This window comes from Athene cunicularia (assembly GCF_003259725.1).
Source record: "Athene cunicularia isolate RWA chromosome 2 unlocalized genomic scaffold, athCun1 chr2_part1, whole genome shotgun sequence".
In the NCBI taxonomy this organism is placed as follows: domain Eukaryota; kingdom Metazoa; phylum Chordata; class Aves; order Strigiformes; family Strigidae; genus Athene; species Athene cunicularia.
In genome coordinates, this window is record NW_020799095.1 from 108,532,327 (window position 1) to 108,560,033 (window position 27,707).

Genomic DNA, 27,707 nt, shown 5'->3' on the forward strand with positions numbered 1-27,707 from the left:
CAAATGCAGAGCGTGGTCTTTATGTTATTATTTAAAATGCATTTAAACCAACCCAAAAGTGGAGAAATCTGAAAGTGCACCGTTTTTTGTGTTAATCGGGGAGCAGGCCAGCAGCCATGGCCCTACCCCTCCCAAAGGCAATCTTACTGAGGAGTCACCACAGGTCAAGGATAATGCTGCTCGGAAATGGAAGCGTAAATAGGTCCCTACAACTAATCTGATGTGCCACCCTCGCGTTGTCTCATCCCTTCCTTGAGAGACAGAGAGGATTTGTTGCTGAGCTGATGGCGGTATGGTGGGTGGATGGCTTTGGTAGCACACGTAAAAGGCTGCTTCTAGAAGTAGTAGAAGCAGCAAGGATTTGCCAGGTAAATGCAGCTCCCTGCTGGGGGAACGAGTATGTTTTCATCCTTCAAGGAGTGGAGCCAGCAGCACAGACCACCGCTGCAGGCTCTCTGCCAACAGCACCACAGCTGCTTTTAGATATAACGCCATCTGCCAGCCCTGAGCTGCCTTTTGATCTCCTACAGCCTCCGCTCTTCTCTAATGCAGTGGTAAACAGACTACAGATGTAGAGTCAAAATCATGGTAAGGGATTAAAATATTAGGGCATTGTTGTTTGTGCCAGTTCTAATGCTCCCTGTGGAAAATAGCAGAAGCAGCTTCATCTGATCAAATTGAAAATGGTGATCAAGTTGTCAGAGTTTCAGCTTAGTGTCTTATGTAACTATTGCTGTATGTCAGAGCAAATCCATGAAGCACTGCTTTGTGTATGGGTGTGGGGTGTCAAAAATACATGGGTAAAAGACAGCTTAATAAAATTAATTATTTACATGTAATCTAAAATGTGAGAGGTTCTTAGATCTGAAGGCTGTTAGACATTTGAGTTGGAAATATTCAGTGACAGCAGGATGACTAAAGCAGAGCTGGAAAATACTGGAGGATCACATGAGGGCTAAAAATACTCATGCTATGACAGGGAAAATAACCAGGGCAGAATGAACTGTTTGTGCATGAATGCTTTATATATAATGTGCATGCCATTGAAGAGCCAATTATGCAGGAAAAACACTGATTTTCTTTAGGGAAATGGTATATCCTACTGTGGCAGATGTGCTGTAAATTAATTTTGCGGGAATAAAAATAGCCAACAAAACCAGTCTTTATTTTAGTGGCTAGTGATACGATCAGGACTCCTGGGAGACTAGAGAACTCCTCCTTTTTTATTCATCTTTGCTTCCCACTGAAACATGCTACCTTTTTCCTCACGTGGCAGGCAGTTGGTATGGACGATGGCAACCTCTGCTCACGGTGGTACGGTGCTCCAGGACAGCGTGGCAGAGCTGGAGATCAGAAGAGCCACTGGGTGACAAGCTGGAAATGCTTTTGTGCCTAGTTCATACGAGGCCAAGGAGTTGTACTAGCTGATGGGAACAGCGTGTGCAGTGACAGTGCTGGCCTGGGAGGTGGAGAGGAAAGTAGCTCAGCCTTAATACAGACACACCTTCCTCTGCCAGCATGAGGAGAGTTTAATTTTCAAACCCACTGAGCACGAGAATTTAGACCGTGAAGCAACGCCGTTTGCAGTGCAGGAGCCAGGGCCTTTTTCCTGGAAAGAAGATTGTGTTTGAACAACAGTGGTGAAAAGTGCTGTCATAAAAAATTGCTGTCTTAATTTTCAGTGTACTGCGGGTGTGGTTTGAATGTCTGTGTTGCTCAAATTTTTGCATTATCTTTTGTATTTCAGTATGCTTTTCTTCACATATTTTCTTTCAGGTTTTAATTTTGAGACTTTCTCCTTAGAGCTAAGCAGATGGTTGAATTTTTAAAAATGCAGGTTTTTGAGACCATTTCAAATTTTGATTGTGTTCTTCTGTTAAGCCTATGTGGAATGGTTTCATCCATTGAAGATGCATGCTTGGAGATGTTTCTAGGGAAAATAGGAGTCTCAGTTGAGAACAAATAATAGTTGCTGTGAAAGTGTTGGTTGTGTTAAATTGAAAGAAAAGTCATTTACGATGGAGAAAAGCCTGTGGTTAGTTCCCATCTATCAAATCTCCTTCTATTAAAGAGGAACTGAGGTAGTCATGCCATCAACAAAACTTTTTGAACTGACAAGTAGACTCGGTTGTATGTTCTTGCTTGGGTTGTTCTGAAATTTGTAAAAGGTGCTTCAGTTTCAATTATTCGTACACACTTCTCTTTGCCAGTTGTCTGGCAGTGATGATCAAGGTAGATCTCATCAGGCTGAACTGGAGCCAGCAGCAGTGGAAGTATGGAGAGCTGAGGGGACAGAGGGGTGCTGCCACCCAGGGGAATTTAGTACCACAAAATAGTCAGGCAACTGCACTACAGCACGTTGGGATACTGAAAGTTGAGTCAGATTTTTTTCTGAGGTCATTTCATTCCCATTAAGCATCATTTGTCATCACTTATGCCATTAAGCATCCCTAAATTGAGCACTTTCTTGCACCCCAGTGTAGCCACAACAATAAGCATGTGTGAATATTAATTCATTTACTGTTCTCACTCATTTGTTTTAAGTGGGTGGAGAGTTTTTCTTTAGCTCGTGAAGAAATTGCTAGCTCTGTGGCCTCTTAGTGGGTTTGTTTTTTCTTCTGTGGCATGAGTCTGGAATACTCGCTCTATGAAGTCCTTTAATTTGAAGATATACTGTGAGTTATTCCCAAATTCCATTGAAGCAGTGGTTGTGCGGGCTCAGCCAAGCCTCTTGCTTGCTCAAGGCTTCCATTGCTCTCCACACCTTCCTCATGCATGTCCACACTATATTCATGCACATGGTTTCTTGGAATTTTACATAAATATTTAATGGCATACTAATTACTCAGCTTCAAGGAAGGTTTCTCTCTAAACATTGAATAGGTCTCTTGTCTGCAGACTGTGCTTGTGATGTAAAGTGACCTGGAATTCGTAGCCAAGCTTTGTTGTACCCAAAACCTGCACAGTGCCAACATCCACTGGTTTAAATTACAGAAATGTACATCTGTTTGTAAAACTTAACGTGTTTAGCAAAAAGAATAGTGAAGATGAAACTGCAGGGGATATATTATGATGGAGTGACTAGTAATTGTTTCTGGAGCACCATAGATAGAACCCTGTAGTACATTTCAAAGCTGGTTCCTCTAACTTATTTCAGTACAAGAGCAAAATAATTTCTTTCAACTGTGAATTTATTTTTCCCATCTCTGCTAGTGTTATATGGGCAGGTACAAAAAGTTATCAAGGTGCTAACTGAAGCAGCTGTGATACTGATTAAAAAAAATTCTAATTGGACCCTGCATTGAGCTAAAATCAGAGTATGCTGTAACAGAAGTTCTCACAGAACAGTGGAGATGGGAAGGCACCTCTGAGATCATCCAGTCCAAGCCCTCTGCTTGAAGCAGGGTCACCTAGAGCTGGTTACCCAGGACCATATCTAGTTGAGTTTTACATATCTCCAAGGATGGAGACACAAACCCCCCACCCCAACCTCTCCGGAGGTTGTTTCAGTATTTGATCACCCTCAGTGAAGAAGGTTTTTTTCTTCTGTTTAAATGGAATTTCTTGAATTTCAACTTTGCCTGTTGACTGAGGACCACTGAAAAGAACCTGTTTCCATCTTCCTTGCACCCTGTGTTCAGGTATGGGTAAGATCCCCCTGAAGCTTCTCTTCTCTAGGCTAAACAGTCCTAGCTCTTTCAGCCTTTCCTCCTATGTGAGGTGCTCCAGTCTCTTAGTCGTCTTTGTGGCCCTTTGCTGGACTCTTTCCAGTATACCCACATCTCTCTTGTACTGGGGTGCCCTGAACTGAACCTAGCACTCCAGATGTGCCTCATCAGTGCTGAATAGAGGGGGAGAATCACCTCCCTCAACCTACTGTCAGTGTTATTCCCAGAGCAGCCCAGTAGGCTGTTGGCCGTAGGTGCTGCAAGGGTGTGTTGCTGGCTCATGCTCCACTTGGTGTCCACCAGGACCCCCAAGTCATTTTCAGCTACTCTGCTTTCCAGACTGTTGGCTACCAGCATGTTCTGGGGCATGGGACTGATCCTCTCCAGGGGCAGGGCTCTGCACTTCTTTTTGAACATTAACTTCAGCATCAGCTTGAAAAGGAATTGATAATGGGTAGCATTTATGGTGCAGATTACAAGGCAGTTCTCTCAGTGGTCAGTGAGAAGAGCTGCTTATCAGATATTTTTTAATAGAAAATATTTGTATAAAATTTTATTCTTTCTCAGAGTATGTAAATGGGTTATATTTTCATAGAAGGTATGATGTTGGACAGAATTTGAGAGGCTTGGATTATATAGCCCCTCTCAGCAATGGGTTAGGAGTTATTCCCCAATTGCACTAAGTGGCTTCAAAGCCACAGTGGTGCTTAATAGCAAAGTCATTAAGTCTATCAAGATCTTTCATCGCTGTCTCAAGTACTTTGCAATATTCTACCAACCAGCATCCTTTAATTCTTTTATGAAATTAAGCTCCTGTTAGAATGAGAGGCTTACCTCTGAGCTGATTCTAAAACTGATGTTTCAGAATAAATGTGGAGTAAAGCTTTTTTTCTCCAGGAGATTTTAAATTAGAAATCTCTAGGCATTCTCTGTTGCAATTAAGTTCTATCCAGCTGTCACTGGTACTTTTTGAAATGCTCAGGTTATTTAGCTGTTTTATATCTGTGTTTCTGACCCTGGAATATCATGTTCATTTAAGAGTTGATCCTGAGCTGCAGAGCAAAAGTCAATTTCTTCTGATTTGTTTGAACTTTTTAAAGCTTAGTAAGACTTTGCTGTAGAAATTCAAAAGACTTTGTTGTTTTCAAAGGAGGGCAGAATATAATGTGGTGTGTTGGTGCTATCTAGCCCTGTCTGTCCTCAAACAGTGGTGATGTGGGCTTGCTCAGCATGCTCTGGGAGGGCGCCTCAGCTGCAAACTAGAGGGAATACCTGGGGATTAAATGTTTGTGCCTGTTCCATCCTTAACTCTCTGCCGGTTAGAGAGGCATGTACTTAATGATTTGGCTTTCTGTGATCAGTACCCTGGTCTACAAAGAACTAACTCGCTTTCTAGGGCTATTAAGTGTGAAAGGGAGCAATGTGCCATGGCTGCACAGTATGCCTTGCTTCGGTCTTGCACCATGACCCCCAGGAGAAATGGTGAAGAAGAGCTGACAGGCTGGGGGATGCTGCCCTAGAAAAGCTGAAGAGCTGCTACTATGCTTGTGTGCACGTTTGCTGCCTAGGGAAAGCCCAGTGCTACCTTTGAGTAGGAGGAAGGGTAGTTGGTAGAGGGAGCTGCATTGACCAGCCAAGGGCTTCACATCTGAAGGTCCATAGCTTGTTTTATGGCATTTAATTTTCGGTTGATATCCTGAACTGTGTCTTGCAGGTGTAGAATACAAAAAGAAAGAAATGTTGATACCTTGGTTTAGTGTGTGTGTGTGTATGTATGTGTGTATGTGTATATATATATATATGTATATATTATTTTAAATGTTGTATAGGTAGGTAACTGTTGCAGTTGCATGTGATACAAGTATTCATTAAATAACTTGAGATCCAACTAGAATGCTATAGGCAAAATCATTATTTCGTGTGTGTTATCTTGCATGTTTTGACACCAGTTTTCTTCTGTTTACCTACTAATCCATTTGAAAATGGTTTTCTTGGTTTTGAGAGCATCTTAACAATCCTCCTCTGAAGTAGCTGATTTTTAGTTAGTCAGGATATGGACTGAACCTGTAAAGTCTTGAAGGCAGCGTGCTAAAGTTGCCTGAAGAAAATAATAGCAGCAAAAGATCTTGGCATTTTTAATGTTTTTCCACAAATTATTTATTCTTTGCTGATTGAACTAGGATGTGAAAAGAAGTTTAATTTCAGGCACGTACACAACATTGAATTTTCCCAACTTTAGCGAGTCTGCGTACTGTATCTGAAATCTGCTGGAGGTGAGTTTGTCTATGCAATTAGACATGGAAGCTATTGGAGACACTAATTTCTAAAGAAAAAGGAAAGATTAAACAAGCTTGATTAAGTAACCCATTGCTGCTCTCCTTTCCCACCACTTTTCAGCTCCTCCAAGGGACCACTGTACACAGTTTCTGGGTCCATGAGACCATGTGAGCTCTGGGGTTTGGTCATATGGGCAGCCTCACAAGTTGTCTTTCTCCCTCTCCTGCCATGCTTTTTCTCCTTCTGATTTCTTCCTAGTAATGCCTTTGTAAAACATTGATTTTTACAATTAAATGCTTTATTAAAGTGTTGTCTGACATTGGGGATACATTGTGGAAATGACAACTTAAAACAATTTGTAGTGTGCCATAAATCAAATATTCTAATGGAGGAGCAGCTGGTGAGGTGTGGGGTGGGAGGTGCTTGCTGAGAAACCTGGGACAAATCCCTCCAGAAGTGGTGACCACAAGCTCAGAGCTCAAGCTGGGAGCTGGATGCTTGCTGGATTCAGGCTCTCTCCCTCACCCTGTGTGGCCTAGACTTCAGAGCCAACAGCGTTTGATGGAGGAGGATGGCCGTGGAGCCCATCAGCGTGTCTGGACAGCTGTTTTGCTCTTTGTAAGAAACAGTGGTAAACGTGGGTGCTGCAGAGTGGGACTTCTGATTTACATGCCTGCTTAATAAATCAAATAAAATAGGTCAGAGAGCTGAGTTTCTGTTCTATCTTCTTAACCCAAGTGATTCTTGTACCAGATGTAGGTCCATTGCATCTGAAATTTATTTCTTGTTGGCAGGAATAAGGAAGAAGCTATATGAGTACAGTGCCTGTGGGAGCCCAGGCAAGGTGGATGAATGTGAGCGAGGCACGTGTGTACTGGGTCTGAGTGACTAAATCAGACAACCAGCAACAAGGAGAGGAAAAATTGAGAGGCAGGGCAAGGTGTAATGAGCTGGCTGTGAGGTTCATATGAAATACTGTGAACCCTTTCACGGAAATGCCCCTCTGCTTGGGCATTTGCGTGCCACAGGTGTTGTGCCTGTGCATACTTGTTACTTGCCATTTTTGCTGGTATTACTCTGTATTCTGGAAGATTTGCAGTGCAAGTAATTAAAAACAAATAGCAAAACGTAAGCAGATCAAAATTTATCTCTTGGTCACTATGGTAACTGAGTTCACCATTGGATTTTAATTCTGCATGCTCTGTCTGAATTTCAATGCCCTTGTCTTGAGGATGGTTTATATTTGAAAATGAGGAAAGCACAGAGGCAGCTTAGCTGTTTATTTCAAGTCAGTCTTTCTCCAGGCAAATTGACTAAATACTGGACGGGGGGAATGGTCTGTTAATGGCATATTTTTTAAAGCTGAAAGCTGCTGACAGCTAAGGGAACTTTATATTCTTAGTTTGATGTTTGTTTATTTTAGTTTCAGAGTTACTTCACTCTCAGTAGCAAACTCAAGCTGCTAGGAAATGGTGTTTTTTTCCTTTCCCAAGGTATAGCAGCACTGGAACTTCCTCCACTGTCTTCTTGAAGTGACAAGAAAATGACTCTGTAAAACAAATACGTTTGTTTCAATACCAAGTTAATAGGAATGTATTTATCACTGGGATAAATCTTGATTATTATTTATTGTACTTTTCAGGTGCTGCTAAATCCAGTCCAGCTTCTAAACCAGGATCAACACCTTCTCGTCCATCTTCAGCAAAAAAAGCCACACCAAGCAGCTCAGCATCCAAATCAGATAAAGATTTGGAAACTCAAGTCATACAGCTCAGCGAACAGGTAAATTTGATTTAGGCATAAAATTAGATGCATTCATTGTCACAGGAAGGCGTGAAATCTAATATTGCCCACTGTTGAATGATGCTGTCCAGAATTATGAAGGGACAAAAGATTGAAATAGCTCAACTGGGAAGTAAAAAGCAATTTATTGTTAAAAATAACATCTTACAGAGATGGCTGGTGTTTGCCAGTATTTTTAAAATGTGATCTTGACAGCTAAGTCTTGCTAAATATGATAATTTTATCAGATTTTTAAATATATCTTTTATTTCACTTGAATAGGAAAAATCCCAGTAGTGTTTGTGTATTACAAATTTTAAATAAATTTTAATGTGATGTTGTGAAGAAAACAATCCTGTCTGTAATACCAAGGTGTTAGAGATTTGCAGCTGAACTGAGACTAGCTCATTGCACTCTGCCTTCTGGAAGAAAGGCATTAAGAAAGTAATATGCATTTTTCATTTAAAAATGTGATCTACCTTTTTCAGAATACTTAATTATATTACATTTCATTTTCTGCAATATAGTTAATAAAGTTTCAGAATTTCTTTAATGTTAGGGAAGGTAGGGGCTTAATTTTCATTGATGCTATGGAGCTTTACACCACTTTGTCATTCCTGGACATGCAAGAATGTCTGCACTGAACATGAATAAATAGCTGCATCTGGCTCAAGACTGTCCTGTCAGAACGGTGTAAATGCCACTAGTATAAGTGAGGCCTATTCCTTGTATTTGTCCTGGATGAGGGAACATGGAAAAGGAAAAACCTCATATTTTAGAGCCTGAGTTTCCCTGGCAGCTGCATTCAGGAAGAAGTCATTATTCTGGATCAAGTTAAATTTTCCACAATTAAGGGCATTTCAGTTTCAGATTTTCATTGACTTGAACAACAAAGATTTCAGTTTGGGGCACTGTTTGCAGATTCTTGGTTACTTTTATGCACTTAAGGGTGGTAGATGGATAGCCACATCCTAAACACAGTGTACTGCAGATTCAAGGTACAATTCTGAGCAGCAGAGTGCACAGCAGGGTCCACCAGCCTTCCAAATGGGCTTCTGATTGTTGCTGTAACAGAAAAGATTTTAAATGTTGCACAAGAAATGCATGTATATATTTGTCATGTCATCTTTTTTTTTAAAATCGGTGTAAGAGTGGAGCTCAAACATTGGCTTAACGCAACCATGATGGTTGTACTCAGAAGTCAGAATGTGTTTGCTTCAGGAGGAAGAGTTGGTTGGGATCTGAGCAACATAAAAATATTTGATCTTTACTAAAATAAGCAGACACTATCACATCCACTGCTAATGTATTCCTAGCACTTTCCATGTGTGAAAACCTGAAGCTTTATATACAAATAAGCCTGAGGGAAAACTGATGATTTCCCCCATCACCAAAGAGAAGAAATATTGAGGATTTGGAAAGTTGGTGTTTCAATAGTTAGTTTATAAGAGACCTCTTCTAACTAGAATGGTCTGGAAAGGTTTTTTTTTAAGGCTGGCAGCGTTTGGTATCTCATTTCCCACTAATGGTTACTTGTGCACACTGGGCATATAATACGAGCCAAAAAAGTTATGCTGCAAGCAGCTCTGAGCCAGGTTTTTCTGACCTTCAGCCTGAACATGCTGGAAGAGCGAAACTGACTGTTTTTTACCACTCTCCAGCAACAAGGGACATGAGGGCAGCAGCCACTTTTATGCAGTTGCTGTCTTGATTATGAGTAAGAAATGTTGAATGGTGTCTGGATAGCAAATTCCTGTATGGCCATAAGAGACTTTTTTTTTTTTCAGCCTTTTCATGGACGGCAGCTAAGGGAGATTGAAACATCTGAACTTCCATGCAATTTGTAGTGGAATATTTTAAGTAGCAGGGCTGTCCATACACTATATTTTACTATAGGGTAGCTTAATGAGGTATTTGCAATAATCGTAAGCCATCCATAACGTTTGCTAGTTTAATGGCTCCCAACAATCTTAAAGTTTCTCTTAAAAATGGTTTTAGCTATTGCCTTGGTCTGTGCTAATAAAGTGAACACTTCCACGGAATGTCACTGTGCACTAGAACTTGATTACCCATAGCAATAAAATACTAAAGTGGTCCCTGCTGTGTTCCCTGTGGACAGGGAAGGGATCTTACCCCTGTAATCAGCACTGGTGAGGCTGCACCTCGATTCCTGTGTTCACTTTTGGGCCCCTTGCTACAAAAAGGACATTGAATGACTCGAGCGTGTCCAGAGAAGGGCAACGAAGCTGGTGCAGGGTCTGGAGCACAGGTCGTATGAGGAGCGGCTGAGGGAACAGGGGGTGTTTAGTCTGAAGAAGAGGAGGCTGAGGGGAGACCTCATCAGCCTCTACAACTACCTGAAAAGAGGTTGCAAAGAGATGAGGGTGAGTCTCTTTAACCAAGTAACAAGCGATAGGACAAGAGGGAATGGCCTCAAGTTGCGCCAGGGAAGGTTTAGACTGGGTATTAGGAAGCATTTCTTTACAGAATGGGTTGTTAGGTGTTGGAATGGGCTGCCCAGGGAGGTGGTGGAGTCCCCATCCCTGGAGGTGTTTAAGAGTCGGGGCTCTTGAGGGATCTGGTGTAGTTGGGAATGATCAATGTTAGGTTAATGGTTGGACTGGATGATCTTCAAGGTCTTTTCCAACCTAGATGATTCTGTGAAATTCTGGTTTTGTTCTTTGCCAGCTAGCACTCTCTCAAAGACTTTCTGAGAGCAGCAGAGGAGACAACACAGACCAGGGACCATTATATATGGAGAATGGTCCCTGGAACTGTTAACTGTATGCTAGTATATGCATAGTTTCTGAAAACAGCACCATCTTGGCTACATGTCTACAGTATGTGCTTAATTTCCAACCTGCTTCTGCAGTCCTGTGAGTATTCATACTGCAGATAAGTGCCATCAGAGAAAAGACCAGTTAGTAAGAACTGCTGCCTTTGCACCCATTAACTGGATTGTAGAAACTGATGCAGAAACAAGCATGGGAGTTAACAAGCACTGTTCCTCATACAGAATCAGCCTTTGGCATGTTCACAGAAGGAAAAAGTAGGATGTGAATGTGCTAAGTATCTGAAGAAAAACAAATTAATGTGTCACAGACACAACAGGTAGTTGATACGTAACTGAAGAAAAGCATATGTGGTTTGGTTATATCAACATTTACTGTATACTGTAGTTAATTAACTATGTGCATATATGCATAGTTCAATGATTCTGTTTCTTATACTGAGTGAATGTGATAGAATGAAAACAGGCAAAACAGGAGAATGCCTTCGTAGTAAACAGGTCAAAAGGGGAGATGATCTGAGCCATTAGCTGCCAATGTTTCAGCTGAAGTTCATTGCTTTCCCAAGCTCTAGCAAGCACAGAGCGAGAGATCTGGAAGCAGTTATGTTCTTGTTCTGTCTGGATGCAGGCGTTGCTCTCAAGGAATATGCTGCTGCAGATCCAAAAGACACATCTTAAATGTGAGGTCTTCATCTGTAGACCAAAATATTGTAAACTCTTGTTCCATTTTGCTATTCCTACTTTCATGAATAAATAGTTAATTTTAAGGTGACTAGTCATTGTGTTGATCAGAGATTAAAATTGTCAAGGGAAGACTTGGGTGTCATATACAGGCAGGTGGTCAGAGATGGGTTAGTACGTGAATGAGACACTCTGAGATCCTGCACTGGTAACAGGTTAGTTCTGCTGTCTGACACCGCTGAGAGTGCGGTCAGAAGAAAGCATCACTAGCTTAGCAGTTATGAACCAAGAGGATTTAGGCTGTCTAAGCATTATTTGAACTCTGCTGATATTTTACTAGTGAAGGAAACAAATTAGCTTGCAGTAGAACTGGCAACACAGAACATTCTATTAAATTGTATCAGTTCACTGAAATTTAGTCTGATATGATTTTATTTATTGAGCATGCTTTATTTAGAAAATAATTTGTATAATTGCAAGCCTTAAAATGTGGATGCTAATTTGGCTGTGATTGGGGTCAGTGTGTTTACTGTAGACAGCTTCATTTGTGATTATTTGTCAGTTGATACACTGCTGTCCTCTGAATTTGAGAGCCACTTACACATTACCCTAATTGTGTGTACCCCATTGGACAGTAGTTTATCTGCTATGCTCCCACTAAATTGTTTTTTTTCTTATTTAATATATATATGTATATAGATAGATGTGTATATATATATATGATTTATATAAAGCCCAATCATTAACAGCTAAGTTGCCCATAAATGATTTACAGTAGTGGTGAAATACTGACTGACAGTATAGCTTGAACACTCTTATGAACAAAGTTGCAAAGAGATACTTGGCATTTGAGAGAATTTGTTGATAGGAACAGTACATCAGTCAGAGTAGAAAGTCTATGATGCGGCTGGTCATGGCATCGGAGTGCTGAAACACAGGTCTATAACAGTATGGTAAGTGGGGAGGCAGAAAAGGAGAGGTGAAAAAACAACACAGCAATACTCACATTTGCAACTAGAGGACCTTTTAATTTCCTAACTAGACCATTTCCCTTTGTGAGCTTTTCTGCTAGATCTGTGTATTTTTAGGCAAGAAGATATTGAAGGTTTCCCAACAACTGCACATGAATCCAGGCAAAAATAGTGCAAGTAGTGAGCTGAAAGTTTTGTTAACATTACATGACACTTCTGGCAGCTTTGTTAGAAGACAAGTCAAGTATCCCTGATTTCTGAACAACTGCTTTGGGTTTCCGTATAAATGCACTGAGAAAATTGACCTTTAAGGATCAAGTTTAAGATGTGTCAAAGAGATGTAGTGGAAGAGCCTGATTTACTCTTCTCTATTGTGAAAGGTTCAATCTAGCACTTCAGGAAAAAAAATGTTGAATTCATTTTCAGCTATGAAATTGAATGTGTATTTAAGATTGTTTAGCATGCATAATTTTAGACTGAGTTGTTTTGTCTGTAGTGCACCTCAACTCATGCATCATGTCTTGGTTTATATGCAGGTACATTCATTAAAACTTGCACTTGAAGGCGTGGAGAAGGAAAGGGATTTCTACTTTGGCAAATTAAGGGAGATTGAACTTCTCTGCCAAGAACACGGGGGAGAGAATAACGACCTTGTCAATCGGCTAATGGAAGTCCTTTACGCATCAGAAGAACACGTAAGTTTGAGCTTAATGTCTTTCATTTAGACGCAACAGCTTAATTTCATAAAAATTTATTGCCACAGTATTTGGTCATTTCCTATACTTAGGTCAGCAGAACTGTAGCAGCTAGGATTTTGATGCCTCCTCCCCCCAAAAGGAAGTTTGCATTTGCAAACAACAGACTTTTCACCTTGGGGGAGATATTCAGGAGGCTGGTTGCTTTTCACTACTTCACTGTACGTTTTGTATTGTAGGTTTGCTTAAGTTGATCTGAAAGGAGAGGTTGTGTGTCACAATTCTAAACTGATTTCATATGGTTCTGAGCCTTAGTTTTGTTTTTTCATCTTCCGCCTTTCTGCGTAAAGTCTTTTACTCATGTTCTTCAGTCATTGTGTCGAAAATCACAAATTCTGACAGAGGTTCAATGTCTACAGCTGTGAACCTTCTCTAGCCCATGTGGCAGTGTTGCAATATGTACGGTGCAGGTTGCCAAATACATAGTTATATCTGCAGAGATAATGCTCTCCAGCATTTTTTTATCCTGTTGATATAGGCAAAATTCTTCCTTGTGCAAACCCAATAATCCTCTACTACCAAAATTTCAGCAGTGTATTGTTTGCAAGATTAAGCAAGAATCTCATTGCATCTTAGACTTAGCACTGTCGACACTGAACAAAGCAAGAAACTGCAAAGGGTGCTGGTTAAATTCCTCAGATACATTCAGGGATAATGATTCAGTGAAGATTTAGCTGAACTACTCCCATTGATGTTAACTAAATCCCTTTATGCACTGTACTGACAATTGACTCTTCAGTCTCTAGCGGATGATGGCTTTGGCTCCAGAGAGTATAAGTATCAACTTAATCTCTCGGCAGCACTGTGGTACTGTAGGTTGTCTTGTATCTGTTCCCAGAAAGCTGTTGCAGTAGTAGGAGGCTGACTTAAAATTTTATATCAGAAGTAGTGCTGAAGGAGCTACAAACTCACATGCTTTTCTGAAAAAGACTAGTAGAGCATAAATGAAACATGTGCTAGAGGGACAGGAGCTTGCAGCTAACAGGGGCCACTGCTCAGATGAGAAGTGACAGGGGAAAGAGGATTTGTTCAATGGTGCGGGGCAAGTGCTAGAGAGGAAAAGGAGGAGGAAACCATTATTTTCACGGGAATAAACAATAAGACAAATTTGCCAGGCACGTGATAACAAGCTAAAACTTACATATATAGGGCGGTCAGAGAAAATGTCTTCTGAATTCAAGAACAGTGATTTATTTATAAAGCAAAGCCAGCAAAATCCCTCTTCTCCCCATACCCCTACCACATCTGTCTGTTTGTTGGCTTAAATAACAAGTTATTCTGTGCCAAGGAATGCATTTGTTGATTTTCTTCCTTCGGTTTTCCTTACTGACAGAACACATTACAAAACATTCTGCTTCAGTCCTTGTCCCAGTGATTTATATGCTTCCTTCCTTCAAGCCTTTCTCTGTTGAAAGCATCATCTGTGCCTGAGCAAGAACTACATACAATGACCGCACCTTTATCTAAAATGTCTTTGCAGTTGTAGGCCTGGGATGTCACTTCAGCAGGAGACTGTTGCTCCCCTAGAGAAGAATAGAGAGGCCATTCCCCATGCAATTTTTTTGTACCTTTTAGTGTGAGACTTGCTCTTCTTATCTTTTGGAGTGCATTTCCTCCTCAGCTTAGTAGATGGACTGTAATTTGCTGAGGAAAGACCTCAATGTGTTAGCACTAAACCAAAGATTGTGGTTCCCTTGCTTGTACAGATCCTGCTTACTTTTTGTTTTCAGACTTTGCTGTCTCACTGCACTGCTTTGCCTGTCAGTTCTGGGGTTTTTCTCTCTTTGTAATAAATTTTTCGCAAGTTCTATATCTCTCAGTTTTTTGCCAGTTAATCCCTCAGTAACAGCAGTTTGGCTTTCCCAGTCCCCAGATGGGAAGTAGCCCCAATTCCCAAACCACAGTCAAACTTCAGCATTCTTAGTTTCTTCCTAATGAGTTCATCATAAATCCAGCTTAGATTTTTTTTAAAAAAAAATCTCTGTTTCAGAGTGTCTCAAGTATACAGAGGCAAAGTGGAAAAAAAGGATTACATTAATTTTCAGGATTTGTGACATTTATAAATTATACTGTTGCCAAGAGGTTTTTCTTCAGGAAGGGAATGCAAAGGAATACACACAGTGCACAAGTGATCCTTGACCAAAGCCTTGTGCTTGAATATTGTGACTAACTTAAATTTGTTTTCAGTTCATACTTCTAATAACTGCCTGATAGCAGTCTCAAACTCTTCCTTCCTAGCTGTAATTTGAAAGGCATCTACTGCATTCGACACAGCACAGAGATCTTGTCCTCTTTTTCGTATCAACTGTTCTTATTCAGAAGGGACAAGTCTCTCTTTATACTTAATTTTCTGATAAGCTTAATTTAATCCTCCTACAAGAACAAAGATCAATCAATTTGGTTTCCTTGTCTTCAGAGGCTTCCTTTTTTTCCCCCGTTACGGTTCTGTTTTAAACTTCATCGTTATGCCTGTTTATGGAAGAGGGATATTGTATCTGCTAGTGTCATTTAACATTTGGCTGATCAGTCTCTAACCCTTTGTAACTTAATTACAAATTGATCATTTGTAATCCTGCTTCTTCATCAAAAACATCAAAGTTGACAGAGAATGGTGTTTAAAAAAGGATATATTTGGGTGGTGGGGAGATGTGGCCTCTACCAGTCATGTTATGACAGCATTAAGACCTCAGATAGTATGTAAAGCATTTGGTCATATGGTCTTACAGTAGGAGAGCTTCAGACAGATGAACTGGAAGAGGCTATATGTCTCATCATGAAACCAGGAGCCATGTAGGCTCTAGGCGTAAAGCAAACATGCAGGGAAGCTTTTGCTTTCTTATATAGGCTGTTCTGGTTCAGCTCATGTAGAAGTTGGGTGAATTGCTGACATTGATCCATCAGTGTTCCGAAGCAATTGCTTGAAATGTAGTTGGTTTTGCATCTTTCTGCTCTGGCAGCTACTACATAGGCTGCTGCTTTTGTGAAAGGAACCCACCCTACCAGTAGCTGTTTTTTGTAAAGTCTAGCTCTTCAGTCAACAGGCACACCTGAATAGTTTGAGGCAGGTGGATCAAAGGGTCAAAAGGGAGCACCTCCTCGTTGTGGGAGACAGAGATAACTATGGTCGTGTGATCCAAGCCAGAAATAAATGCTCTAAATAGATCTTCCATTGCTTTCCTTATTAGGGGATGCTATTCAAGGAGATTCCACAGTTCCAAGGTAATTGGGCATAGTGACTCTTGTCTTTCCCATTTCATGTATTTATACAAGTTGTATGTACTGAGAAGCACATGTCCAAGTCTTGGAACTTCTGAGGTAGTCATGTAAGATTTACCATTTCCATGAAAGGTAAGCCTGGCAAGAGAGAAGGCACCACTCTTCTTCAGAGCTGCCGAGTAGGTTCCCAAGCCACTCCCTGTGGTTAGAGGCTTTTCCTATTATATGCGTTAAAAGATAGTATGTATGTGACCTATAAAGTCTGTGTGAGTGGGCTTTCTAACACGTGTATCTCAAACTCCTGCATACACACAGAGCTTCTGGAACAGGTGTATTCCAGAGCAGGTCACCTCAAACACCTAAGGCCAGGATAGGTGGGCTTAAGGGAAGGTAGCTTGCTGCAGCCAAACAAGCTTCAGTTTTCTCACCCCGTCAGGCAGTTCTCACAGCTGCCAGCTTTCCCTCTGTGAAACTCCTGTTCTCTTCAAGTCTTGTATCCTTGCAGCCCATCATGGAAGTTGTGATTTTTAGGCACTATGCAAAAAGCTGTTTTGACTTGAGGTACCTACTGTGTAGTAAGGGCATTGTTCCCTCCAAGGGGGCCATAAGGTGATAAACTGCAGTTGTCCTGGCTGACGTGTGTGGCTTCTACCTGAAAATACCACCTGAGTGATAGAAGGCTTGTTTTCAATTGAAATTTGGCTGGTTTTGTAAACAGCTGAATATTTTAATCGTATCAGCAAACATTAGGAAACTTATTCTCCTATTCTTGACCTTTAGAAATAGGAATATTATATTGCCAGAAGGAAATTTTCTCATTGCATAAGCTGCTCTAAACTATTCTGGGAAAACTCTAATCATGGGCCTCCCTTTTTATTTTTGCCTCAAATTTTAAAACTTAGCAGTATCAAGTGGCTAAAGTTTGTTGTTCAAACTGTTCATTTCTAATGAAAATTGCTAGGAGCCAGGCTAGTTCTGCAGAGGTTCTGCATCAGCATTGCTGTGTTTTGAATGGCAGCTCAGTGTCTTGGAAAAGTGTTTTCCTTTGGAGCTGCCTACAGCAGAGCTCTACTAATGCAGGGCAGAGAGTAGATGTGGGGAATCTTTTCAGTGAACCATGCTCTGGAAAGATGGAAGACACTTGAGAGGAAAGCTGTAAATGCAGCTGTACTTAATGGGAATACAGAAGTAATGCTCTAAGAGTCAGCCAGACTTTTTGAGCTCTGACACATTTAGGCCAACTCAAGATGCCAGGTCTGTTGTCTCTAAATTGGAAATTGTTTGAAGTTGGTATCACTTGCAGTGGGGATCCAGCCTTCCCTTTGGTCAGAGATTCTTTTCCCAAGGAGAATGTGTATTCAGAGAGACAGCTCTGGAAAATACTGTGCGTAATAACTGTTTGCAAAAGGGAGGTGTTTATTGGTCATTAGTGCTTTGAACAGTAGCTCTGTCAATCAGTGAATACTGGACTCAGGTTTTTTTTCAAATAAAATGTGTTTGCAAGTCTTTGGTTATATTTTCTCGATACTGCTAAAAAATCACTGTTTTGATAACCTTTGAACTCTGGTCTGTGCTAGCATGGATATGTTATTGGGGAATGTAGTACATCTGACCTCAAAAAGGACGCTGAGTTTAATTTTTAAAGCAGGTGATATCAAAAGTGTCTTGTCCATTTAGTGATCTAAATCTAGGGTGGGGATTGTGTGAAAACTACAGCAGACAGGTTCAGAAATCCTTGGGCAAACTGAAAATGGGAGGACATCAGGATGCTATGATACAGCATCTAACTGTTGAGCATCTCACTGTCTAGCTGTTCAAAATGTTCACTTACTGGAGCAGTTAACATCCAGTGATGTTGAAAACTGACACTTTTTCTGGGGAAATATCAGTACTGCACATGCATTGTTTAAAAGTGAAGTAAATACATTTTATTGTAGTATTACAGGATGCTGCTTTTCTCGGGTAACAGCTCATTTTGTACTTACGTGCATGAAAATTTAGAAGTTGAGCTTTAGGCTGTGGCGAGCAGCATGGGGCAGGAGTACATGATGTATTTTTCTCCCTGCAGGAGAGCCACACAGAAGAGCATGAAGGTGAAGAGCAAGTCCATGAACAGCCCCAGCAGCAGGAGGAGTACTGACTCACCCAGCGTCTCTGACAATTTTCGTTTTGTGTGAGAACTTTATTCTGGAGAATGGAACATGTGCGGCCTCAAACTTGAAATCAGTTCACTCCAAGTCTGCCATTAACATTTATGTACCATAGTGAGTGCCAGCCAACCACTGCATTCTGTACCCATACTTTGCCAAGATGCATTTGCAGACGTCTTCTTTCAGTGTATCTTCCCAAGAGGTTGTAGGGCTACATCACCTACTGTACATCACTGCAACTTCACCACTTGGCTGCTTGAGATTTGTTCTGCTCTTTAAAAAAAAAATATTTATTTTTTTTTCTTTTTTGTCTTAAGTATGATACACTTGTAACTTGTTCTAACATATTTATATTGGCATTTTGTGTGGCAAGAAGTACCGTACCACTAGCTGTGTCTCTCACTTTGTGGTGCTTTCGCGTTTTCTAGTACATCTGCCTTGGGGCATAAATTTGGTTGAACAATTGGAATAAAGGGATACAGTGGAAGTCATACTCAAGCCATAATGATGAGGTGTGTTGTGGAGGAAAATGCTCGTGTTGCTCATGTTTATTCCTTTCCTGCCTTCGCAAAATGGAGGGCAGAGCATCTGTTTCACTAGGAGAGATTTAAACCCCTGTGTTAGAAAACTTGTTAGAAAGCTGCATGGTATGTTTTTTGGCTCATTTCTGGAGGAACAGACATCCACTTAAGTTTTTTTGAAAACCCTCCCAGATTCCTGACTAGTCAATAGACATTTCCCAGCTTTTCTTCCTTCCTGAGGAATCCAGTCCCAGCCTCCAGCTGCAGCTCTGCCTCCGCAGAGCTCAGTGCTGAGGGAGAAATCTTGACACAGGTATAACTGCAGGACATGATCTCTGCCATCATACTTGTCTTTCCACCCCTTAGAAGAGGACAATGTAGGCCAGCCATTTTTTTCACTATCCTTCCCCCTTCTGCTGCCCCAGCTGTACAAGTATGGAAGACAGACATTTCCTCACTAGTGCAAGGCATGAGGAAAAAACTAGCAACAGCACTAGCCTTGAACCCCCACCAAACTCCCTTTGAGTGGGTGGTGGACACCTCATGGCTGTTGAGGCTGCTTCCAGAGCACAGAGAGGCAGTGAGGAGTCCTTTTGGACAGAGAGCACACATCAGAGGGAGACCAGCTGACTGAGGGGCACAGAGCCAGTTCTGTGCTTGGTTGACCTTCCCCTGGTGAGGCTGGCATGGTGCAGAACCGTGTCTGCCCTGGAGATGTCTGCAGTGAGAGCGTTCCCTTCCAGTGCGGTCCCATCACCCTGTTCTAAATGGTGTTTTATAAACAGAAGTATCTTGAAGTATGTAAAGCATTCCTTATTTTCCTCATAAAACTGCGCATTGTAGCCTCTCTGAATAGTTAATGCTTGATATTCTTGGTCTCTCACCTGATTTTCTTAATTCTCAATTGTTACGCTGATTTAACAGGTACATGGAAGTCCAACCCCAAACAGCAGTTACTGAAAAACTCCAAAGCCTACTGAACAGCTAAATCATCTTAAACCTTTGTGGGGTCCTAAAGCATAAGTTCCCAGCTTATGCTTCCATAGAAACATTTTCAATTAACCACCCCCAGCATGCGCAGTTTTCTGTTCCTAATCAATCTTCTGCAGCTAAGTGGCTCTTAGTTAAATGTGAGATCACTGCTGTTGTGTGGCACCACAGACAATATATAATATACTGTTAAGCACTAGAACAGGTATTTCCACTTCCTTGATCGCTCCCCTTGCTCAGCAGAAGAGTTTCTGGACCCTGCGGGCTGAAGGTTTCCCAGCCCTGCCTCCAGCATTGACCTCATGACCTACCTGGTGATGAAGTGAAAGTACCGCAACCCGCGGGCCAACGCTTTCCCATTTCAATTGGTTACGAATAAGGTCTGGTTTATAAAAATATGTATATTCCGAAATGAGTATTTCCAAGAATCACCACAAATGGGGGAATTGTCATTTTTGTTGTATTTGTGTTTATTAGAACATATGTACCTATTACAATTGTCATTGTAATAAACGGTAGTTCTTCATAATACTGTTGAACTGAAGAGCAGTTACTAATTTTTTACAGTCTCCAGAATGTCCTTTAACCTGTATGGGATTTCTGATGGGGCAAGAAGTTTTGGGATCCAGGCTATAAACATAATGTCATCAACATCAGTCTCTGCCTACTGCAGTTCATCCTTCTGCTAATGCTTGAGCAGATGCATGGAGAGCATGTCAAAAGAAAATGTTTTTCTAAAGGTGCAAGTGGTTGGGTTGCTGAGCACCCCAGAGGGTTCACAGCCCGGCTGTTTGTGCCTCTCTCCTTTTCTCTCTTTGAAGCACATTTTTTAAAAAAAAAGAATTAAAAAGCTGAACTTCATTTCCTGAAAATTTCTTATATCCTGTTTCTGGTCTGAGGACTGCAGCCCTCTCACTGCTTGTAACAAGGGGGAGGTGACCGACGGAGGGAGCTGGGGCAGTAAAGTACCTCGTGGGCACTAGAAATTGGCTGCGCTGAGGGGAGAGCCATGCTCTGAAAGGGGAAAGAGTTGTCCTTCAGCCCCCACCCCTGTGAGTAACCTATTCTTCCGTTACGGTTTTAATATGCATTTGTAATTACCTTTACTAAATAGCACACCATAAAGCTTTGGTTATATATTAAATGTAAACTGAAAGGAATGTAAACATATGTATTGTTAATTATAAATAGATAAGTAATGACATAATAGATACAAAAAGTCTTATTCAGATGTATCAGTCATTTTACATTATCCACAAATTGTCGCATGGTAGAGTAGATTTTTGTCTGAATATGTGAATAACTTGACTTGCATTTATCTTTTTACATATTTAATAAAAAAATATATGTTAAAATCTGTCTAGCTCTAGAGACTATTCAAAACATTCTAAAATAATACTTTTCTGGTTTAAATACATATTTTTGTTTCATCAGTGACTGCATTTAGGAGCAGAAAGAAAAAGGCAGCTGCTTTAAAAAAAAAAAAGTTCACTTATCTGTGTAGGTAGTTATGTTTCCCTAAGAGCTCAGCAACATTATCCCCTTCCACAAATCAAAAAAGAAAATGCGCATGTAAACAGAACTTTCTTCATTAAGGTAAACGCTTTCTGATTTCAGAGTACTAAATCTCTTGTTGCATCTCAGTTTTGATACAGAAAAAGCAAAATTAGCAGCAGCCAGGAGGTGGAGAGAGTATTATAGCAAGGGCACTGAAACTCCCAGTGGACTTCTCTTGCAATTGCCAAGTATTCAGGAATGAACATTCAGTGCAGTACCTAAAAGCCACCCACATTTTAGATTAAAATATTAGGGTTTTGGAGTAAAAGGGGGAAACTTCATTGTAATTCTCACAGCTCATACTTTGCAGCATGAGCAGTGTTGCTGCAGTAGTTGCTGCTAAATCTCCAGGGCTTTGAGCCATGGGTGAGGATTTCTCTCTGCCAGGGGTTGAAGCCACATGGTTATGTTCTGCCAGGGAGCAGTCGGCCTGGGCCCCCCCCGCTGCCTCCAGGTATCCCCAGGGCTGAGGCTCAACCACTGTCCAGCACCACTTAGGGGAGGATTCTGGTAGAGGGGGGAAGATGAAGCCAGGACTAGAGCAGCCCATTTCCAACCCAGGCACTCAAGCCTAGGAGAGCAGCACTAGTTTATTTGCTTTTCATAAGACTAGGGGGCTTGTCTTTGGGCTAGTGTGAATACTCAACAGCATAAAAAAATAAGTTATATATTTTCCAGTTCAAATAGTTGAAAATTTTCTGCCATAATGTTGTGGCCAAAAAATTTATTAGATTGTTAGGTCATCTACATCTGATGGCAAAATAAATCTGTGACCGTACCACCCTATGAAATATGCATTTTTATTCCTGTTCATTGAACCAGTTACCATCTATGGGTAACAATTCAATATATACACTGTGAAATACATAATCTGTTTCTGTACTTGTCTTTATAGAGATTATAGTGGTAAGTTGCTTTAAAAAGGAAAAAGTTATTTGCCATGTCTTCATGTAGAATGTGAAAAAGCTGGCTGAAGTTTAATTTCCTTTAAAAGTGATACTGTATTTCCCTTTAGAAAGGTACAAGTGCAGGTGAGTTGCAGCGGTTCAAGTTTTATAATTTCATTTAATTAAATATTTCAAAATACTTCTTTACAGTGCATCAAATTGTGTTGCTTCTGTGACCCTTATTTCCAACTGTTTTATAAATAAGTGCAAGACGGCAGGAAAAGGGAAGCCTGTCAGCAGAGTTCTTCCAGTACAACCACATTCAATCTAGAGGTATTTTGTTTATTGTATTCTAATTCTTTTCTCATTAGGACTTCCTACAGATACTTTTGATGGATGGGTTAAATATAAACTGCTTAAATAGGTGAGATTTTTGTGGCAGTGTATCTGGTATTGGATGTAATATTTAGCTTCATCAAATAGTGAGATTGCTGGGTGCATGCCTACATCAAACTTGTTGTTCCTCTTCAGTCAGAACTGCCTTTTTTAGCAACCCTCATTAAATAAACAGCCCTCAGCCTTACTCTGAGAGAGAAAGAGAGCCCTTGGGCAGTTAGGAGAAAGGCTAGAAGATGCCTCTCCATTGCTCCAGCTGCAGCCCTGGAGCTGGACTGAACTGGAGCCTTCCTTCCTTGCAGGGCTTTTGGTAAAATCTCCAAACCAGCATTAACATCATGACCTGTGTCCTCTGCCCAACTTGAGCCTTAAGCTCCTTGAACTGTGATTGTAGTATGATGAGTAAGACCCCCCAAAAAAATCAGCCCTACCGATGTGGTAGGTCAACTGTTGTAACAGGCGATGCAAACTTAAATTGAAGCTGTTCACAAAGATATGACTAGTCACTGTTTAGCTGAAAATATTAATAGGAGCTACTGATGTAAGGGTAAGTTAACTGAGGAAAAATGATCAGGCCAGTGATAAAGCCAGAGAAATGGTCTGAGAACTGAAAAAAAAAACCAAAAAAAACACTTAAGGCTCAGCAGCTCAACTACTATGCTTTTGCTCTGCTTCTGACAAGCGAGACAATTAACCAGTTAATAAACATGCCAGTCTGTCAATCACATCTCTCTGTGCAAGAAATGTAATCTAATGCTTATTGTGGGGAAAGTGGACAGATTGTTTCATTAGTGCTTCAAGGCCACAAAGTCCCTCTGGCTAGGGCAGCGTATGAAAAGAAACGAAACTCAAATTCCTGCTCCTTCCTCCAAGGCATACAGAAAACCTACATACTACATATATTATAGGCAAAGTGAGCAGTTTACATCTGCATGCAAACATGTAATGTTTAAAAAAAGCTTTTCTTTCCTCTTCTGACATTATCGAAAACCGCAATAACTTGTTTCAAGCACAGGCAAATAATTATTTCCTTGGCATTTTGCACTCTAAATAAGGTTTGACTAACTAGTTTTGCAGTGAAATAAGAGAATCTTCAAAGGTTTGTTGGCCAAACTTATTCTCAGCTGGTTACCTTTGTAGGGTGTATTGTTTATTGCTACTGAAATATCAACACTGTGCTTGTTACTGTCTAGAAAATAAGTATAAAGGCCAGCTGCTTATGTACGGAGCCAGCATTTCTGACAGCTACAGGTCAGCTGAGATTCATCTTAATGCTGGGAAAAAAACTTCAAGAACACTTTACTGTACCCATAGCTTTCTGAGCTCATTCTCTTTTCTTCATGCATTCATTTGAGGTGAGGAAAAGGCTGAATGTGCGTAAGCACTTCAGGAGGTTGTATGGAAGAAATGAGTTATTAGAAAATAAATATGGAAAATGAAGCAGGCACAGATGTCTGAGTGGGAAGGACATACAGGGAGGGTTTGCACTGCCAGGGTCCCACTGGTGACTAGGCTGGGCAAAGTCAGTAGTGGTTATAAATCATCAAGGATCTCATGTAACCCAGCATGGATTTATCAAGGATTTTGGACACAGTGGCAAGGAGGAGGAAGACAAAAGCTTCAAACAGTAGTGACACGGCATTAATAAAGTGAATATTAGCAGCAGAACAACTTGGTAAACACTTCTCTGCTGGACGGGAATCTTCCTCTGAGATGAAGCATCTTGCTGCATAGCTCATTGTCGCAGTGGTTCGGATATCTGGGCTATTCTATTCTTTGGTTATTTTAAACAGATTAATTCCAACTATTTATCACATCAGAAGAGTTGCACATCTCCATGTCAAGTGTTACAGTCTGATCATAGTGCAGGTGTTCACTCTTGGACACGTTTCTTCAGGGAGAAGATGTAAATGTTTAAGTGCTCACTCAGCTGCCTCCCCTAAAGAGAAATCATGAAGATTAGCAAACAATTTTGCATGTGCTTCACAGTTCACTGTCTCTTCTCCCAGTCAGAGGGGGGAGGACCCAACCACAGTCCTCAGGTGCATGAGGACCTACAAGTATTCAAGCAAGAGAGCTGTGGTCTTTACGTTCCTCTTGCAGCATACTGATGGGAAGTTAAGTCACTACAGACCAGATTCACAGATGACATAAACTGTGATGGACCTGGGCCCTCTTGAATAATGGTGAATTTTGACCAGGTATTTCTACTCTGACCTCCACCAACTGGCCCATATCGATGCTGGGGTAAAATCTACTACAATGCCAATGTCTGCTGACAAAAGGCCTCTTCCAAAGGCAGGAAGAAACATCCTTACGTCCCAACAGTGTATCGTAAATAAAAGAATGCTGACCAGATCCCTGTGAAATGAGATCTTTGCCATGCAGAATGTTTTACCTGAAAGCAAACCCCCATTAAGACACTTTGCTAAGGATTGTTTGACAATGCTCTTTACAAGAAGGGGCATTAAATAAGAATAAACGAATTTAAGCAGTAATTTAGATGACAATAAATGACAAAACTGATACCTAGCAGACACAGAAATGTGCTGGTAAGACTGAATGAACTAGAAAACCATTCATGTCTCCAGCTTGGGAGATGCTAATAGAGGGCCAAGAAAATACTAGAAATTGGGACAGCTATTTTGCTTGATGATTCAAAGTAAAGTTAACCTCATTTTGTTAATTCTATTAATTTCACTTTGCATATTACCTTCCTAATTTTTTTCAGTCAAGTAACCTCAGGAAGAAGAAAGGGAAAAAGGTTGGAAGGATTTGTGCCATGTGGGTCAACTGATATATAAAACCTGTCCATAAATATTCTGATTGTGATGGGTTTAAAGCCAAAACCAGTCAGTTACATTGAAATAATTCAAGTCAGTGAAGTTGCTGCATGTGTGAAAAGGCACTGCCTGTAGTAAACTTTTTTTTTTTAAACTGTAGACTAAATAAAACAACACCCACCAAAAAAAAAGTAACTGAATGTTCAGATTCCTAGACACTGCCTCAACTAGATGGTGTAGAAACTGTTCCCAGGCCCCATCTTCCTCCCTGCCCCAGCGCAGCTTTCCTGTGGCTGCTTTGGAGGTGCCTACTCACCACACAGACCCCATAGTGCACGTGGGCAGCTGTGACCAGTGCAGTGAACACGGCAAGCACCACTTCTTCTGTCCAGCCCAGCAGCCCGGAGATGGCTGCGTAGACCACCAACGCCAGCGGGAAGAGGAACCAATGGAAAAGCTCTGGCTGGGTGCTGCTCATCTGGCAGATGATCACTTTGCACTGTCAGAGCAAAAGGTGCCAGGTGAGAAGCGCTGGGTCAGCCTGAGGGTCTAGGCAAAAGTACATCCATTTTCTCTGCGGGTTGCTTTTAATGAGGGGAAAACAAGGCTAGAGTTCAAAATGGGGCTTGTTTCTGGTGAGAAGACTACTATAGATACACCTTTGTGCCTCATTGTCTGTGAGTCTTAAAGGACTTCATTACAATTAATTTAAAATACATGCTGCTTTTCTGGAGACAGTGCTTTGACACATTTTGCTTTATAAGCTGAAGCACATCTTCACAAAAGGATAGTTTGACACTTTATGCTGACACACAGGCTCGTAAAGTTGTGATCCCAAATCAAATGTGCCACCACTTAATCACTGGGACCATGTACTGGTATTTTAATCACACGGCGTGACAGAAATATATTCTGGTTCATTTTGAAGGGAGGGAAGGTAATATATGCCACTTCTAAATCCTGTTTTTCTTTTCTAGCACTCCTTCGTGTACTAAAACACCATTTTCTTGGCTCAATCATGGCAGTGAACTCCCTGGAGATGTGGCTGGGGGCCCAGAGAAAAGGATCCCACTCAGAATGGCAGAAAAAAATTAATATATGGTGCGTAGTTTAACTGAAAACAATTAGCTTAATTTGACTGAGTTCTTGAAACATATTGAGATGAACTCACTTGAAGTTCAGATTTTTAAACCAGTTAAGCACACCTAAGTGTTTTTTACCTGATTTAGACTCCCTAAGAAATATGTCTCATATATACCATGCCCTTTACAAAAAAATAAAAAAGAATTTAGGCATATCTGAAATATTTTATCGATTTAAGTTTCACTCAAAATTTAAATGTGGTTAAAAATAGATTTTATGTATCCTGAAAAGAGTAGAAGAATGAAAAATTCATTCCCTGTGCAGTGCCTGAAATCTTATGACAGCAGCACTAGGAGTCTGACCACAGGGAAAAAAATACTGGCTTTACTGTCTGCTGTGGAACCTAAAGAATGCAAAAATAAACCATGAAAAAATAATTAACTTTCAATAATGCAAGAAGTAAGCTTTTGTCCCTAATGTAAATACTTTTGCTTACAATGCATTATCAGTATTGATTATGTATTTTTTGAGTAACACTACTTTTATGAGGCCTTTGGGAATCATTCCAGAGGGTATCAGAAATTGCTGAAGCAATCTATATGCTATAATTTTTCTGGCTGAATAATTACACCTGTCCAGAAGTTGGATTTCACATTGTTTTAAACCATTATTATACCACATTAAGTACGGTACTTAATTTTTCATAAAGATTGCTTATTAATATTTGGAGTGATTCACCTTCAGTGTATCATCACAGGACTGCAAAATGGACTATGCTCTGCGCTCCTCCCTCAATTCCTTATTCCCCCTGGTCCTGAAGCACTGACTCACACTACAAGTGAGGCAAAAACAGCATTAGGAGATGAAAGCGCTGGAGTCTGGAGAGGCAGACTGCAAAGAAGAAGTAAAGCTACGGGACTACACCCTCGCCTACACCTTGCAATGCTGTCCTGGCCCCGCTGCATTTAAACCTCTAGCAGCTGTGGTTTGTGCCCCAGGGTAGGTCCTTAGCATTGTCTCTCTTTACCATCTATCTCCCCTGCGAGGTTCCTCATGAAGCACATCCTGAGTCTGAGCTGCCCCTGCTCGTCAGCCGGCCACTATGTCAGTCCTGCTATGGTGATGGCTGAAGGTCCTCTCCGTGGGACCTACCCATTCTGTCCCCTCCACCTGGACTCAAACACATGCTTCTAAGGGCC

At 40.9% G+C, this 27,707-nt stretch overlaps 2 protein-coding genes across 3 annotated transcripts in view; one reads left to right on the forward strand and one right to left on the reverse strand.

Annotated features, from left to right (window-relative positions):
* Nucleotides 1-21,157, forward strand: part of MAPRE2 (microtubule associated protein RP/EB family member 2) — a 73,915-nt gene extending 52,758 nt beyond the window's left edge. The window contains exons 5-7 of the mRNA XM_026841364.1: nt 7,588-7,727; nt 12,707-12,865; nt 18,210-21,157. Coding sequence (XP_026697165.1) covers nt 7,588-7,727; nt 12,707-12,865; nt 18,210-18,281 — 371 coding nt within the window. The 3' untranslated portion in view covers nt 18,282-21,157. The remainder of the gene's footprint in view (nt 1-7,587; nt 7,728-12,706; nt 12,866-18,209) is intronic.
* The window catches only part of LOC113476040 (ethanolaminephosphotransferase 1-like), a 43,631-nt gene continuing 36,560 nt past the window's right edge, over nt 20,637-27,707 (reverse strand). The window contains exons 8-11 of one of the 2 annotated variants that reach the window (XR_003397667.1): nt 25,742-25,924; nt 23,930-24,581; nt 23,829-23,831; nt 21,282-21,293 (exon numbers count right to left, since the gene is read on the reverse strand). Coding sequence is in view for 1 of the 2 variants with exons in the window: in XM_026841363.1 (XP_026697164.1) it covers nt 24,516-24,581; nt 25,742-25,924 (249 nt within the window). In the remaining variant the exon portion in view is untranslated. Of the gene's footprint in view, nt 24,582-25,741; nt 25,925-27,707 lie in introns of both variants that reach the window. The other variant, XM_026841363.1, reaches the window with a different exon arrangement.